At 40.6% G+C, this 15,112-nt stretch overlaps 2 protein-coding genes across 3 annotated transcripts; one reads left to right on the top strand and one right to left on the bottom strand.

Moving 5' to 3' along the window:
- The first annotated feature begins 273 nt into the window (after window positions 1–273).
- On the top strand, window positions 274–9,464 carry mettl17 (methyltransferase like 17). 2 transcript variants are annotated; one of them, XM_061694048.1, is made up of 13 exons: window positions 274–451; window positions 936–1,077; window positions 3,406–3,555; window positions 3,639–3,726; window positions 4,158–4,239; window positions 4,620–4,693; window positions 6,842–6,936; window positions 7,028–7,098; window positions 7,894–8,001; window positions 8,072–8,191; window positions 8,273–8,359; window positions 8,454–8,650; window positions 9,336–9,464. In XM_061694048.1, exons 1-13 carry the CDS (start codon window positions 377–379, stop codon window positions 9,400–9,402), a joined length of 1,356 nt encoding a protein of 451 aa, XP_061550032.1. In that variant the 5' UTR covers window positions 274–376; the 3' UTR covers window positions 9,403–9,464. The 2 variants fall into 2 exon arrangements, with proteins under 2 accessions (XP_061550032.1, XP_061550033.1); XM_061694049.1 differs by lacking the exons at window positions 7,894–8,001; window positions 8,072–8,191; window positions 8,273–8,359.
- A 662-nt stretch (window positions 9,465–10,126) lies between these two features.
- sdr39u1 (short chain dehydrogenase/reductase family 39U, member 1) lies at window positions 10,127–14,863 on the bottom strand. The gene is made up of 6 exons (XM_061694063.1): window positions 14,555–14,863; window positions 12,864–12,970; window positions 12,692–12,774; window positions 12,217–12,338; window positions 11,663–11,815; window positions 10,127–10,811 (listed from the first exon to the last, which is right to left on the bottom strand). The coding sequence occupies exons 1-6, from the start codon at window positions 14,568–14,570 to the stop codon at window positions 10,354–10,356; spliced, it is 939 nt and encodes a 312-aa protein (XP_061550047.1). The 5' UTR covers window positions 14,571–14,863; the 3' UTR covers window positions 10,127–10,353.
- Window positions 14,864–15,112: the final 249 nt, after the last annotated feature.

The raw sequence follows: 15,112 nt of genomic DNA, 5'->3' as shown, positions 1-15,112 counted from the left end.
TCAGTCAGCCGGCGACGCCAGTGATCGTCAATGACAGACAGATGCTTCACTTCGACGTTTTGGAAAATGAGGAGGAACCCCTAATTGGACGCATGCGTAATGGTGCTTTATATAATCGACTTAATAGTAAATAAATGTACATTATTTCATTTTTAAATAAAGTTCAATACCACAAATGATGGCTCGGAGTGAGAACTCCTAACCACTTAATATGAAACGGGACAATCAGTGTGACGAACAACGTTCCGCCTGACTCCTCAACACGGAGTTATTTTGTCGAAGGATCCAGGAAGTGTGCCCCCTACAAAGTGCGGCTGAAAGTTTCTACCTCATGTAATTTTGATGAATAGCGCACTAGTTCATGAAATAGTAAGATATGACGACACAGCGTTACGTTTCTTGCATCTTATGCCAGCGGGCAAGCGTCGTGAGGAGGATAGCGACGATAAGGGTGAGTGCAGCGTATGGCGTCGTCATTGAACGCAGCATCGTAACGATCTCCTTTGTTAATGTCAAATTTAGACGCGTTGTCTAGTGGATATCCTAATTGTTTTATTATTATGGGTGTAATAGTGTTGGTTTAATTGTATGATGTGTCTGCTACGTTCAGTTGCCTTTTTTCCTTGTAATTTGAATTTAAAATATAACTTGTACAGGGGCGTAGCACCGTATTATGCACCATACAGAAAATGGGGAGGGGATAGGGAGGGCAATGGTGCGAAAGTATTGTTCATTTCAGATATAATTTGTCAACGGGAGAGAGGGTTTTTACCCACTGTCAAACAGCCGGGTCCCATGAATGGTCAGGGCCCGACAGTTGTCAAGTGCCCCCTCCCGTTCGATGCCCCTGAACTTATACAATGATGCAACATACGCCGTTTTTAAGTGGGTACACTGGGTTACGCATATTGACCTGTTTTTCTTTTTATCCCCAGAGTTTGAGCGTAGCCGCAAACCCGCAGTCCAAACCAGATTTTCTCAAAGGAGAACCACACAAACGACATCCGGGGCTGACCCACCTCAAAACACTCCGCCTGCCTGAGGAACTCCTGATGGCCGCCCGCTCAATTATCCACAGTTAGTTCAAGAACCATTTTTTGGTACCATGATGACTTATTTAGACAAGGAAGTTGGAACCATATTTAGTATCTTAATATCTTAATCTGAGCATTTAACTGTTTTTGGTACCTTAACGGTCCCATGCCATCAAAATCCAATTTGTTTTAGTGTTTTATGCATAACATGGGTCAAAATGAGTCCGAAACCCGGTTAAAGTTTGACGTCTATATATTTTGTCGATTTGAGTGCAACAGCCTTTCAACACCAAAGTGCTTGTAAATGTTATGATTTAAAATCGCTGTTGTTGTGATGTAGTTTTGGCAAATAATTTTCAAGTACCAGCCAACTTGGTGGTTGCTACACGCCTATTCATCTCAAGAAAAATGGCAGAGTGACAATGCGGCTGTGGCTTGTGCAAAGCCTAAACTTTGCATCACCTGCCAAACTCAGAGGAGTTGAGGAACAAATTGCTTCAATTCATTTTGGAAGAAATTCCCAAGCATTTTGGAACCCGAATTGTGCTGTGTTCGGGCCCATTTTGTGGAAGATGATTTTGTAAACATAAGCTTTCACACACCCCTGAAAGTGCAATTACGGGCTTCGAGTGAGCGACCGAGCGGCAGCCACCAAGCCATGCAAATAAAGTGTGTGTGTATGTATATATTTATATATATGTTGTGTTTTTCAGCAATACTTAACTATATATATAATTTATGATATAACTGTGGGTTAAATAGCGATGGCAGTTATTGTCCTCAAAATCCGCACGAGCGATGAACGCCCCGTCGCCGCACGCTGGTTACGTTGAAGTGATTTGAAATGGAGCGCAGGATAATCCTCTTTCATAACGCTTATCCACAGTACAAAAAAAAGCATGAGCTAAACAGTACCCATTACTTGGTAATGTACGCCACACAGGTTACAGAATGATGTCATCAACATGAAAAAATAACTTAAATATGATTTTAGTTGAAGCGACATTATATGAGCAACTTCGTGCAGACTTGACATGCCAAATAGCCCCCTAAATATATGCAACCATTCTCAGTGCACGTCTTTAAAGACTCTTAACTGATAGATACATAGACAGACAGACACAGACTTTAGCAAACCTGCCGATTGTGTGGGGGTCCATGAAGGCAAGTGTGTGTGTGTGTGTGTGTGTGTGTGTGCAACGAACCTTAGTATTGTCGTCTTTAGAGAAACTCGAAGTAGTGACTATTTCCAGTTTAAGTATGCCAATCCCTCGTCAGCGTCCATTGTGTTTGCGCCGCTCGGTGCTTGGGTACACGTGAGTGAAATATGTGCGGAAAACGTGCAACATATCACGTGACGTCATTGCCCCAGACGACTCCGTTTATAAATATTTTGCCTTTTTTTCGATATTATAGTTAGTCGTTGTGTGCATTTTGGTTATGGATAATTAAGAATAAAGTGTGTTTCATCTATTTTATTGTTCATTACTAAAACAAAAGCTGAAAATTGATCTACACTTATGACATGCACCGTCACTGAATCGAGTGTCTTGGTTATTGACTTGCCTCATGTTCCCAAGGACTGTAGTTTGTTGATGCTATCTGTTGCTGGTGCATAAATTGCATATTTTAATATTAAAAGCATATTAAAATCTGGTTCTCGTGAACAAAAAGAGTAACTATTTGCAGATAAATCAAAGTAACTGTAGCCTGACGACTCTCCTATGAAAAGTAACATGTTAGAGTACTTATGACATCACCGGACCAAATGTTTTGAGTAGCGTGTTACTGGCATCACTGTTCCCAATGATAGTAGGACCCTACATCGAAGTATCGCCATTGGCCAATCAGGGTGTAGCTGTTTTGCAGATTTAAATTAAGAATATCAAGAATCCAGCCAGAGCAACGCTTATTTACATGTCAAATATTAATTACTTTGACAAGAAAACATTTTGGTACATTAATGGCTTAGTGGGCAAGGAACCTTTTTTTCGTTTTGGTATTTTAGCTGGACAAAAATCAATTTTAGGTATCTTCCCGACTCAGCCAGGCTTGGAGCCATTTTAGGAACTTAAATATTTTAACTGGACGAGGAACCATTTTTGGTACCTGAACGGTTGAAATGGATGAGTAACCATTTTATGACCTTAATAACTTAGCCAGACAAGGATCCAGTTTTGGTACCTTCATGAATCACCCCTTAGCTGGAGGAGGACGAACCATTTTTTGGTATCTTAATGATTTGGCTCGGAAAAGGAAACAATCTTGGTACTTTAATGACTTTGCAAGGCAAGGAAAACATATTAGGTACCTAAATGGCTAGAAACCAGTATTATTGTTTATGATAATATTACATGATGTAATTTCTTAGGATCTCAGGTGGCGCAGCTTCCCGACCGAGCTCGCAAGTTGACCAACTTCCTGTGGAGCAGGAAGCGAGCCACGGAGGACTCGGCCGTGAGGAAGATGGCGGTGAGTCTGGAGAAGGAACTGTGGGAGAAGGCCATGGAGAAAGGAGGAGGTAGGTAACTACATATGATGTGATAGGAATATCAACAAATATATGAATGTTATTAATTTGTCTTTATTTATTTTGCATTGCAGATTTAGACGAGCAAGCCATAGCTGACCGCATCCAGAGGAGGGTGTTGTCTGAGCTCCGCCGGACATTTTATCACTGGACTCCTTTGAAGTATTTGTACAACGTCACCATTATATTCCTATGCAGATTACAAACCAAGGATTTTTGCCATTTATTTAGAGTGATTGCTTGGGATGCGAGTTTAATTTATTCAGTGAAAACAGTCGATCTCATGTCGTCTCTCCCTTCCCTTTGTTTTATGTTTAGTGTGACGGTAAACTTCAACTAGGGGTGCCCATAAACAGCTTGAATTCTTTTTTTAAAAACTGTTCACTATCTGCAAAACTGCTGCTTGCTGTGAAGTGAGTTGAATTGTATTCATTGCCACCATATAGCGCTCGTATTTAAAATGTTTGCTCTCAAAAGCCAACGCAAAAAAAAAAAAAAAATCAGCCGAACGTATTCGTATCTCGAAAAACTTGCAAGTCGAGTCACTCGTATCTCAAGGCACCACTGTAAATAAATGAGCACAATTTTTTTAGGTATGACGAGGAGCTCGGTGCGGTCTACATGGCAGCCAAGATGGCTGGAGGCTACGCTGCCGTGAGGAGGGCTCTCAACGAGGTCTGTTAAAAGTTTGTACAAATCTTGCAATGTGTAAAAATTAATACAGTAAGCCCCCCTCCATCGTGGAGCTTTATGTTCCAGAACCTCCCACACGATGGGTGAAAAAATCTGCGATGTAGAAATACCTATAGAAATATGTGAAAAAAAAAAAAAACTTTTGTAGAATATTTTATTTTTTTTATTTTTTTTCTTGAAATAATTTAGCAGTCTTCAAACAGACTTTTAACACAATATACTCACATTTAAATAGAATATATTGAGAGAGTGATATGGGAAAAAAATTGAGAAACTATAAAAATGAATAACTCATACAGTACAAAAAATTAAGTGTTTGCTTCCCGGCAACATGTTACATGTTTTGTCTGTGTTGGTGTCAGATAAAGAAGCGTGATCCCACCTTTGCTCCTCAGTCCCTCCTGGATTTCGGGTCCGGGCTGGGAACGGTGGCCTGGTAAGTGAATTTAGGGTGTTTTCACATGTATTCCAAACTGGATCCAGTTCGATAGTGGTTTTGGAAAAATTAAGTCACAAAGTCACATAATTGTTCTTGCAGTCATTCAGTTTTCCTTAAAGTGTGCAGTATGAACACTAACTGGTCCAAGTTTACTTTTATTTTTCTTGATTTTGTCTTGATCCAGGCCTCTGATCAGACCGAAAGTGGGCCAGAATGAGAACAGGATCTTTTTCCCATTTAACTTGCAACGTGAACCCTAAAAGAACTTAATTCTTTTTCTGTTCCAGTTTGCTTTTTTTGTCCATGTTAAAAACTGAATTCAGTTGTCTTAGAGTGGATGAAAAGCAAGCTAGCAGAAAAAAGGACTCAATTAGTGCTTGCTTTTGCAAGTTAACTCGGACCCATTTCTCTTTCTGGTCCACTTCACTTCATTCAGTGTACGTTAAATACAAGGTAGAGTTGAACTGGCACCACTTTTGTGGTCATGTTGGATAAGGTTGGCAGAACTAAAAAAGTACATCAAGCCAAAAAAAAAGGGACATTAAAAAAAAAAAAAAAAATTAAATTTCACATTTAATTTGAATGTGGATGCACTTCCCTTTCACATCCACTTCAGTTCAATCAATACTATGGAAATGAGGCCTTCTGCAACAACAAATTGATAAAATCGATAACTAAAAGTGTTTGCAATGAAGTTCATTATCAATTTGTTGTATTGAGCAATTGTTACGTCAGTCACCTGCTCCGTTGCTGTGTTGCGCACAGAGCAGCAGACCCAGAGGCTACTCTCATATTTGCAGTGTTAGCACTGCACCTTACAGCCTTTTCACAAAATGTACAGCTTGCCGTGATGTCATTTTTGGCCTGCAAATATAGCTAAGCAGCGCTCCTCTTCCCCTCTGCAGTTTTGTGCTCTGTATTTCTGTGCATACATGCGTTGTGTGTGTGATGGTAGGCGGGCGGACCTGAGCCAGCGGCTTGCTTGCTTATTTGCTTTGCACTGCTCAGTCACAACACTGAACCACAAGAGGAGGACCAAAGTGTGCCTGCGCAGCACTGAGACAGAAACAGCGAGTCTGACAACCTGGCTATCGCCTCTTTGACGAAACCGCTGCAATGCATACAAGAACGAAACTAAAACTACGGTTTAAATTCCATCACACTTGTATCAATCTGATACCAATACTGACTTGATATCGATACTATCGATATTTGGATCAAATTTTTCAAAATCCTGTGTGCCACCTAGTGGGCATCCGTGGAAACGCAGTGGTAACGCAGCACTCATCTGTTTATCGTCAGTATGTGAATAAACAATAAGTAAAGTTAAAGTATGATGTCACCATTTATTTACATATTTTGTACATAATGTTGTTGTGGGCGGCACGGTGGCCGACTGGTTAGAGCATCTGCCTCACAGTTCTGAGGACCCGGGTTCAATCCCCGGCCCCGCCTGTGTGGAGTTTCCAGGTTCTCCCCGTGCCTGCGTGGGTTTTCTCCGGGCACTCCGGTTTCCTCCCACATCCCAAAAACATGCATGAATTGGAGACTCTAAATTGCCCGTAAGGTGTGATTGTGAGTGTGAATTGTTGTTTGTTTGTATGTGCCCTGCGATTGGCTGGCAACCAGTTCAGGGTGCACCCCGCCTCCTGCCCGATAATAGCTGGGATAGGCTCCAGCACGCCCGCGACCCTTGTGAGGAGAAGCGGCTCAGAAAATGGATGGATGGATGGTTGGATGTAAGCTCTAAATGAGAATATTCTCACTAGATTCAACAGAGAGACAGTGGTGAGGTTACGGGCACACCTGATGTGGTAGATGAGACTGAGGAGACAAAACAATGTTTTTAGCACATATTGTAGTGTATATACAGCATACATTTGGAAATAAAGTGAAGCGAGACTACTTTGTGTTCACATTGCACAGGTTTGATAAAGTCCTCCAAGACTTGAAGTGTACTGACTTAAGACCACCTCCTGCAGGTGTTTTCATGAGCTCATAGTTCTTTTTACAGTTATCTTAAAAGTGGTTTTAAAAGCAAACCAAGAAAAAATTTACTCAATTCTGTTTGTGTTCACATTGAGAGTTTATTTGAAAGCAAGACTAGTTCTCTTTCTGGTCCACATTTGTCATTTAATTCCACAGGGCATCCCACGCTTGCTGGTCTGACACACTGAATGAGCTGGTGTGTGTGGACAGATCAGGGCCTATGAACATTCTGGCAGAACGGCTTCTTAAAGGTACAGGCACGTTCACGCCACAAATTCAAATCATATTTGAAGCATTCATTAGATTGGTTTGAACTGATTGTTTTTTTCTGTGGTTGTGCAGGTGACGACGAACATGCTGAAACTCACATCAAACACGTCTACTTCAGACAGTTCCTCCCTGTGTCCCCCAAGGTGAGACCCAGTCCAGCTGGACCAAGAACCCTTTTAGGTACTTTCATGAGTTCGCCAGACCAGGAACCCTAATTGTTACCTTAATTATTAACCTTGAAAAGGAACAGTTGTTTTTCTACCCTCATGATGTAGCCAAGTAGGGAACCATTTTGGTAACTTTTATGATGTAGCCAGGCAGGGAGCCATTTAGATACCTTGATTTCGTAGCCAAGCGAGGAACCATTTTAATAACTTTCACAACATAGCCAAGCAGGGAATCATTTTGGTAGCTTTGATTAAGTAGCCAAGCAAGGAACCATTTTGATAACGTTCATGACATAGCCAAGCAATTGCATATTTTAGGTACCTTCATGACTTCGCCGGACGAGGAACCCTCTTGGTACCAATAATTTAGTCGAGCAAGGAACCATTTTAGGCACATTCATGACTTAGCTGGATGACATAGTCAAGCAGGGAACCATTTTGATGCCTTCATAATTTAGCTGGCTAAGGAAATATTTTTGGTACCTGGATGACATAGCAATGCGGGGAACCATTTCTGTAACTTTAGTGACAGCCAAGCATTTTGGTACCGTCGTGACGTAGCCGTGTGGGGAACCATTTTGGTAACTTTCATGACTGCACCAAGCACGGCAGAACTTTCATGATGTACTAAGCAATGAACAATTGTTGGTATCATAATGACTTAGCTTGGAAAGGAAACATTTTCAAAACCTTCCTGACTTAAGTGGACAAGGAACCATTTTTCGGCAGTTTCATTACGCAGCTGAACGAGGAACAATTTTGTTCTCTCAGGTGCAGTTTGACTTGGTGTCGTCTGCCTTCACGTTGTCGGAAATTCCCAACGCGCAAGAGCGGCAAGAGGCAGTTGTCACGCTGTGGAGAAAGACTGCCACCTACCTGGTGGGAATCATAAATCACAATCTAGTAGAATCAAATAAAATAGAATACCATAGACTTTTGTTTGTTTCAGCTATTGGTGGAAAACGGCACCAAAGAAGGTCATCAAATGCTCATGGAGGCCCGAGACACTCTTTTACAAAACAAAGACAAAACCGTCTATGACACCAGACCAGCTTCGGTGTTTGCACCGGTATTTATTTATATAATTTATACTTGTTAATGTAATGATATGTTGTGATGCATCTCGTTTTTGTTTTTGTTTTTTTTTAAGTGTCCTCACGAAGCCACGTGTCCCAAACTCAAGTTAGCGTCTGTCACTCCTTGCAACTTCCAGCAGTTGTACATGCCGCTTTATGGGGTATTTAAATGTTTATGTATAACCCATGCCAAGGAAGTTAGCATAAAATGGCTAACTTACAACACACTAATTATTACGTTTTTTTTTTTTGAAGCACAACAGTCAGACAGAGAAGTTCAGCTACCTGATTATGACCCGAGAGCGGCGGCGCCCCCCAGAGGCTGATGCGCTGGTGGACTGGTCTAGGCTGATAGCGCCCCCGCAGCCCAGGACGAGACACGTGCACTGCCACTTGTGTCGCCCCAATGGTCGCCTGGACCACGTGGTGGTGACCGCCCACAAACACGGACGGTGAGCTGAGGAAGTCGATGGCTAAGGAAGTTAGCAGTTGAGTGCTAATGCTGCATTGCAGAAAAGCGTAAAAGCTCAAAGCGTTCCAGGGGAATGTAAAACAACAAAGATGGCTGATCGCGCTAATTTTTTTGTTTTGTTGGTCAAAACACATTTTGACCTCCAGCAATGAGTCATGAGTCAGGTCAAACCAACATTATAACAGGACAGAAATAATGGAACGCCTCTCAAACTGGGAGGTCCAAATCACGAAGTCAGAGAAAAAATATCTACTCCAACTTCACAGTTGCTTCAATCTGACATCACTTGACAATGTAGACACAAATTGTTAGTGGTAAAACATAATTTACTAGATTATAAAAAAATATCTTTATTTAGTTATTCGACATAACTTCACGTAACTTACCTGGTCGGAGGTCGGAAAACTTTTCTGGAACGCAGCATAAATTGGCAGTTTATTGCAAATTTCCTAAGCTAAATTTCCTAAGCGGGGAGCATATAACCGAACAGGTTAGAGTTGCTCCTCTCATGTAAGAAATAAGGTCATACTAACTTACTTAGGGCGAGTTGTAAGTTAGCATTTCAATGCCAACTTCCTTAGCATTAGAAATGTTCAAATAAACATTCAGAGCCTTTCCTGATGAAGGTATTTGATTTTTTGTTTTGTTTTGTTCTTTTCATTTAGAGACGTGTATCGCTGCGCCCGGAGCAGTGAATGGGGTGACCAACTTCCTCTGGTTCAGGACAACTGACCAAAATGTTGAAGAGTGATGATGATGCGGAAACAACGACATGCTAATAAAATCCAGCAACATGCTGCTAAAGAAATTAGCATTGCCTTACTTCTTCATCACAACTTTTTCAGTAATACGCTGCCCCTGGAAGTCATGCTAAGGCAATCTGCATTAAACTGCTAGCTCATCCCTCATACCAAGGACATTAGATGCCTCCTAAAACTCATGCTAAGGGTGTTAGCATTAAACTGCTAACTTGTAACCCATGTTAAGAAAGGTAGCGTTGCTAATATATTATTTACTTATCTAAGTCGAGGATAATTTTAAAAAATATATATTATTTTTTAAAGTTGGCAATATGATGACCCCATAACTCATGTGAAGGAAGATAGCGTTAAACTGCTACAAGGTATGCTAAGGAAGTTTGCATTACCTTATTCCTCCTTGTAGAGGAATGTCTTTTGTTTTGTTTTTGGGGTTGGGGGGTAATATGGTGCCTCCTTACAATCAATGCTAAGGGCCTTAAACTGCTAATTTACAACTCATGCTAAGGAAGTTAGCATTAACTTACCACTTAAGAGCAGGAAGGAACTCAACATTTGGGGTAATACAGTACTATACTGTGCCCCCTCCCCCAAACAACTTATGCTAACCAAGTTAGCATTAAAGCACAAATTTACAACACATGCTCAGGACATTAGCATTAAAATGCCAATTTATAGCTTATGCTGAGGAAGATAGCATATATTGCTTATGAATAAGTAATAAATACAGCTCTAAATATTTATTTTTGTCCTTTTATACAGTGTAAACATGATGCAAAATGCTGTTTTTGCATCAGTGGAGCTAAACATGCAAAGGAAGTTAGGATTACCATATTTATTACAGTACATGAACAACCCGTTAATAGTAATACACTGCCCTCAGTTGGTGGACTTTAAGGTTTTCCCTCATAGTGTAAGTTTTTTTTTAACTGGCGACAATTTCTTTGAGGGCCGACGTCAAGTCTGGGTACTTGTACTGAAACCCGGTCTCCAAAGTCCTCTTGGGTACCACCTTCTGGCCCTGAGCTAATATTATGGCTCTTTCCGAGCCCAACAGCGTGTTAAGCACGAAGGCGGGCACAGGGAGGATTGTGGGACGACTCAGCAGCCGCCCCAGCTCCTTGGTGAACTCGTAGTTTGTGTTGAGGGCGGGCGCCACCCCATTGAGGACCTGGGGGAAGGATGGCGGTGCACCAGAGGGGGCCTCCGAGAAAGGTGGCGCATCGGAGGGTGGCACCAGGGAGTGGGCGATGATGCCAGCCAGGTCCGACACATGGATCCACGGGAAGGGCTGCTGGCCAGAGCCCAGGGTGCCGCCCAGGCCCAACCAGAAGGGAAGCAACATCTGCTTCATGGCGCCTCCATCACGGCCCAACACTGCCCCTGTTGTGAAAAATGTTTCTTAAACTATTTTTTATAGTAACAATCTAAAATGTTTTGGAGGATTCATGATCAGTGAAAGCTAAATATTAAAATATTTGTAGTGTATTAAATATGTTGTCCATCTAAAAAAAATGTTTTTAGGCTGTATTATCAGTAAAAAAAAATAAAAAAAAAAAGCAAAATATCAGTGCATCCAGGTTTACTTTAGGTTTTTGTTTTTTAGGATTATTAGTCATTAGTATGTTTTTGTAAGTAAAACAAAGGAAAATATTTTAGGATGTTCTGTATTATTCGTAAAGCAAATTCATTTACAAATGTAAAGGATTTATTTAAATTTAAGGATTTTTTAAATCAATAGAACAAACAAAAGCACATTTAAAACAATCTTAGTGTGATGGAAAAAATAGGATTTAAAATTCATATATTTTAAACACTACAGTATCTGGGAATTATGAGCTGTAGAATGGCAAAATATCACATTATCGTGCAGTAAAGAATTGGTTTTCTGTGGTAAAGAATAAAACTGTTTATTATACATTATTGATGAATAGAAAAGTGTTTTTCCAGTTTAATACTGTACATGAATGTCACATTTTTGCATAATGACTTTGGGAAATTACATATTGAAAACAAAAACAGAAAATAGACAAGGCAACACCACAAATTAATAGTATAGAATTGATACTTAAAAAGGGAAACTCATTGCAATAATTGTATATACCTGCATATTTATAAACACTCGAAGTGGGCGATTTAGGGTTCATACACGCTTTCAAAATCAATGTAATTTTTTTTGTGCATCTATAAAAAATAAATATATATAATATAATGATATATCATTTCCTACATACCCGGCCTGACTACCACTTGCTTCGTGGTCTTTGTCACACTTTCTGGCAGCAGTGCAGCGGCTTCCCACTCTTTCACCAGCCTGGAGAGGAAATCGAACGGCGTCCACTCACTGTCCTCCGTGTATTCGGCTGTCAGACTGGGCTTATAGCACGCTGCAGACACAAAACGAGCTACTATGGGCTGAAATATGTGCCAGCAGGAACTGAATTTGAATCATTTATTTTTGAATTTTAATTTCTGCACTTCAATAATAGCATTTACAAACTGAATCTGAATAATATAATTTGAAATTGAATTTATTAGTTTGAAACTGAAGTCCAATCAACTTGAAAGTGAATGTAAGAATTTTTTTAGCCGCAATGAAAATTCCAATTATATATTTTCACATTCAGTTTGATCATTTCAGATTCAAAAAACGTAAATGCAATTATTCAAGTGTAGAAAATGAAATATAAATGAGTCAAATTCAGTTCCTGCTGGCACATATTTCAGTCCATAAGCTACTCTCACTAGCATTTAGCATCAAACAATACATTTACACCAAATAACTAACCAACGCCTGACACCAGGACCCACGAGTGGGGAGGACTGGGGGATGCCGCGATCGCTTCAGTCAGAGCTTTTGTGCTGTCGATGCGACTGGAAAACAAATCCTTCTTATAGCTTTGGTTCCACCTGAAACGCAAAGAACATCACTTTTCTTTTTCAATGGGGTTATGTTTAGTCATCGTGTTTAGCTCTATTTTGCAAGATGGGGGTTATCATGAATTAACTGCCAAGAGGAGTGACTGCAACAACTATGGAAAGATTGCATATGCCATGGATTTGTTTTCTTCTCATTTGTGTATTACTCCTAGTTGTGTTTATTTATATTGCACAAGGTGGCAGTTATTGTTAATAACTCACGAGAGGAGCCATCGCCCGAACCATATGACATAGACATTGCATGTGCCATTGACTATTCTTTGTGGATTATTGCTTGTTGTTCTTATTTCTATAGTGCAAGCTGGCAGTAAGGTTACGCTCACCATCGCAGCGGGTTCATGAGATTTTCTCCTGCTAAATTGACAGCGCCCTCACATGGCGGGAGGCCAGATGACTCCAACTCACCCTGGCGGATGCAAGGAGGAGGAAATGCCAGGTTGTGATGCCTTCAACGACAGACGAAATGTGGAAATAATCACATCCAGATCATCGTACCCATGTTATCCTGCCGGGACCGGGGTGGCGGGAGATCACCGTGACTTCATGACCTTTGTCTCTGAGTAGGCGAGTCAACTCACAACCCACAAAACCAGAACCACCTCCTACAAGGAAATCATAGATAGATAGATCGATATGTGACATGGTATATGATTTCAAACTGTCCGTGAAAGCAGCACTTGCTAGAAAGTAGATGGGCAGGCAGATGGACGGATAATGTAAAACATAAGCACGTGATGACGTTTCGATGTCGGACTGTCCCTGAATGCAGCACTTAATTTAGATTAGATAGTACATAATTGTGATGTGCCGAGTCTTCGAGGCGTGTGTCGAGTAATGGAGGGGGCGTTTCTACAAAGGCTTCCTTCATTTAGGGGCGGACCCGGAAGTGATGACGTCCGAAGCCTCGCTGCCCAGCTGTAACACGTGACCGATTCGGGAAGCGCTTCAGTGTTTGCTGCGAGGTTTGACAGCACTCTAAACCGTGTGTAAAATGTGTGTATTTTTTTTATTTTTAATATAGAGTTGTGGTCAGCTCAGTTTGGATAAAGACTGTATAGTTTGTACAGGCTCATAGAGTTTGGAGAGTGTTGACAGCAGAGTTTGGACAGTAGGGATAGCGATTCAGTCACTCCTCTGAATCCTTGGAAAGAGGGTGCTGGCCACCAGCCCTGCAGCCTGGTCTAATAGCCAAGTGGTGTACTCCCTCTCAACCTGGGGTATGGTGATCGCCTGAGTTCGAAAGAACTACCACTGAGGCTTATCAATTTCATTTGTTCATAAAAAACTGCATTTTCCACCGTTTCTTATTTTATTCATGGGGAAAGTATTTATTGTGTTCACAGAAAGTAAGGTAAAATAAAACCTCACTGGCAGAGACGAAATAACTGTACCCGCAATTTAAAAATCTTGCTCCTGAACGAATCACTTAACACAAAAATGATGATAAATTGTTATTTCTAAAAAAGCACTTTCAAAATCCTCTGCCCTCTTAAGTTCATGCCATTTTCCCAAAGTGACAGAAAAACAGTTTCCAACCTGCCATACCAGTGATGATGCACATTTTAAGCACACAGATAACGTTCAAACATAATATATTTGACACTTTATGCAGGGAAATTACTTGGTCAAACATTGTTTTGGAATACATTGTCCTTCACAGGAGCAAAAATGCAACGGAACACATTCTGTATATGGTAAAGATACAGCTGCCTGTGATTATGCACATGGCCAGCAGGTAGTTTCGTGTGCAATGAAGCATCAATAAATGAACCATTACTCGAACCAATGGCTAAAGTGTTCATGAAGCTTCATCTCGCCATCACTAGTAGATAAATTAACATTTGTGAAGAAAACTGAATTTAGACTGTCCCTTAAGGCACTTCGACAAGGTAAACGGTCACAAACTGCGCATGCGCATAACATGCTTACAAAACGAGTTATCTACTTTGACTTTGGCACAAACAAGTCAGGACCAAAAAAAAAAAAAACAGGAGACGCTTTCCCCATTATAAACATTTAGTAGGGCTTACTATTATATATGTACATATACAGTATTGTGTTAATAGGGTAGACGTCGCATTATTGGTGAAACTACAGTCTCAGAATGCTAACAACAACGAGTATTGTGTCACATTGACCTTTCCTTCACCGAATACACATTTTAAATGTCCAAGAAGTTTACATACCTATGACGACTCTCATTATAAGTCAAATACGGTTTTTCCAGTGTTAGTATTTAATGTGACGTCCAGACGTGGCGTCGGGGAATGAATAGTGTCACTTAAGTACAACACCTCAGCTGCTTCTCTCTTTTTGGACCTCCCGTGTGCCGTAGTCACGGTAGTGACGTTAAGTAAATTTGTAGTACCAGAAGCGCGAAAGTTATGTAATAGCTGCCGTTTGTGACCGTTCCTCTTTATGTAATATACACTCGATATTTTTGGACTAATTAACAAATTACGTGATTGAATATCTATATCTGCAAAACATATAATACCACATGCTTCACCCACCCCCCTTCTTCTTCGTTTATTGATGTTCTACGGATTTAAATTCTTTGTGAAATATACCGCCATCTATTGGAATAGTTGTACAATTTAGTGGACAACAAGTAAATGTTAAACAATCTCTGTATTCCGAGTTCGTTCTCCTGCCTAAAACACGACATTACAGATTCCATTAAACTGTATTTCTCAAACGAACAGCGTTTAAATTAATTATTTCAAAATAAAAGCCTGAACTGA

The sequence above is a fragment of the Phycodurus eques genome, chromosome 13 (assembly GCF_024500275.1).
Source record: "Phycodurus eques isolate BA_2022a chromosome 13, UOR_Pequ_1.1, whole genome shotgun sequence".
Lineage (NCBI taxonomy): Eukaryota > Metazoa > Chordata > Actinopteri > Syngnathiformes > Syngnathidae > Phycodurus > Phycodurus eques.
The sequence above is the reverse complement of the archived record's forward strand: the minus strand, read 5'-3'. Positions and strand labels throughout refer to the sequence as shown.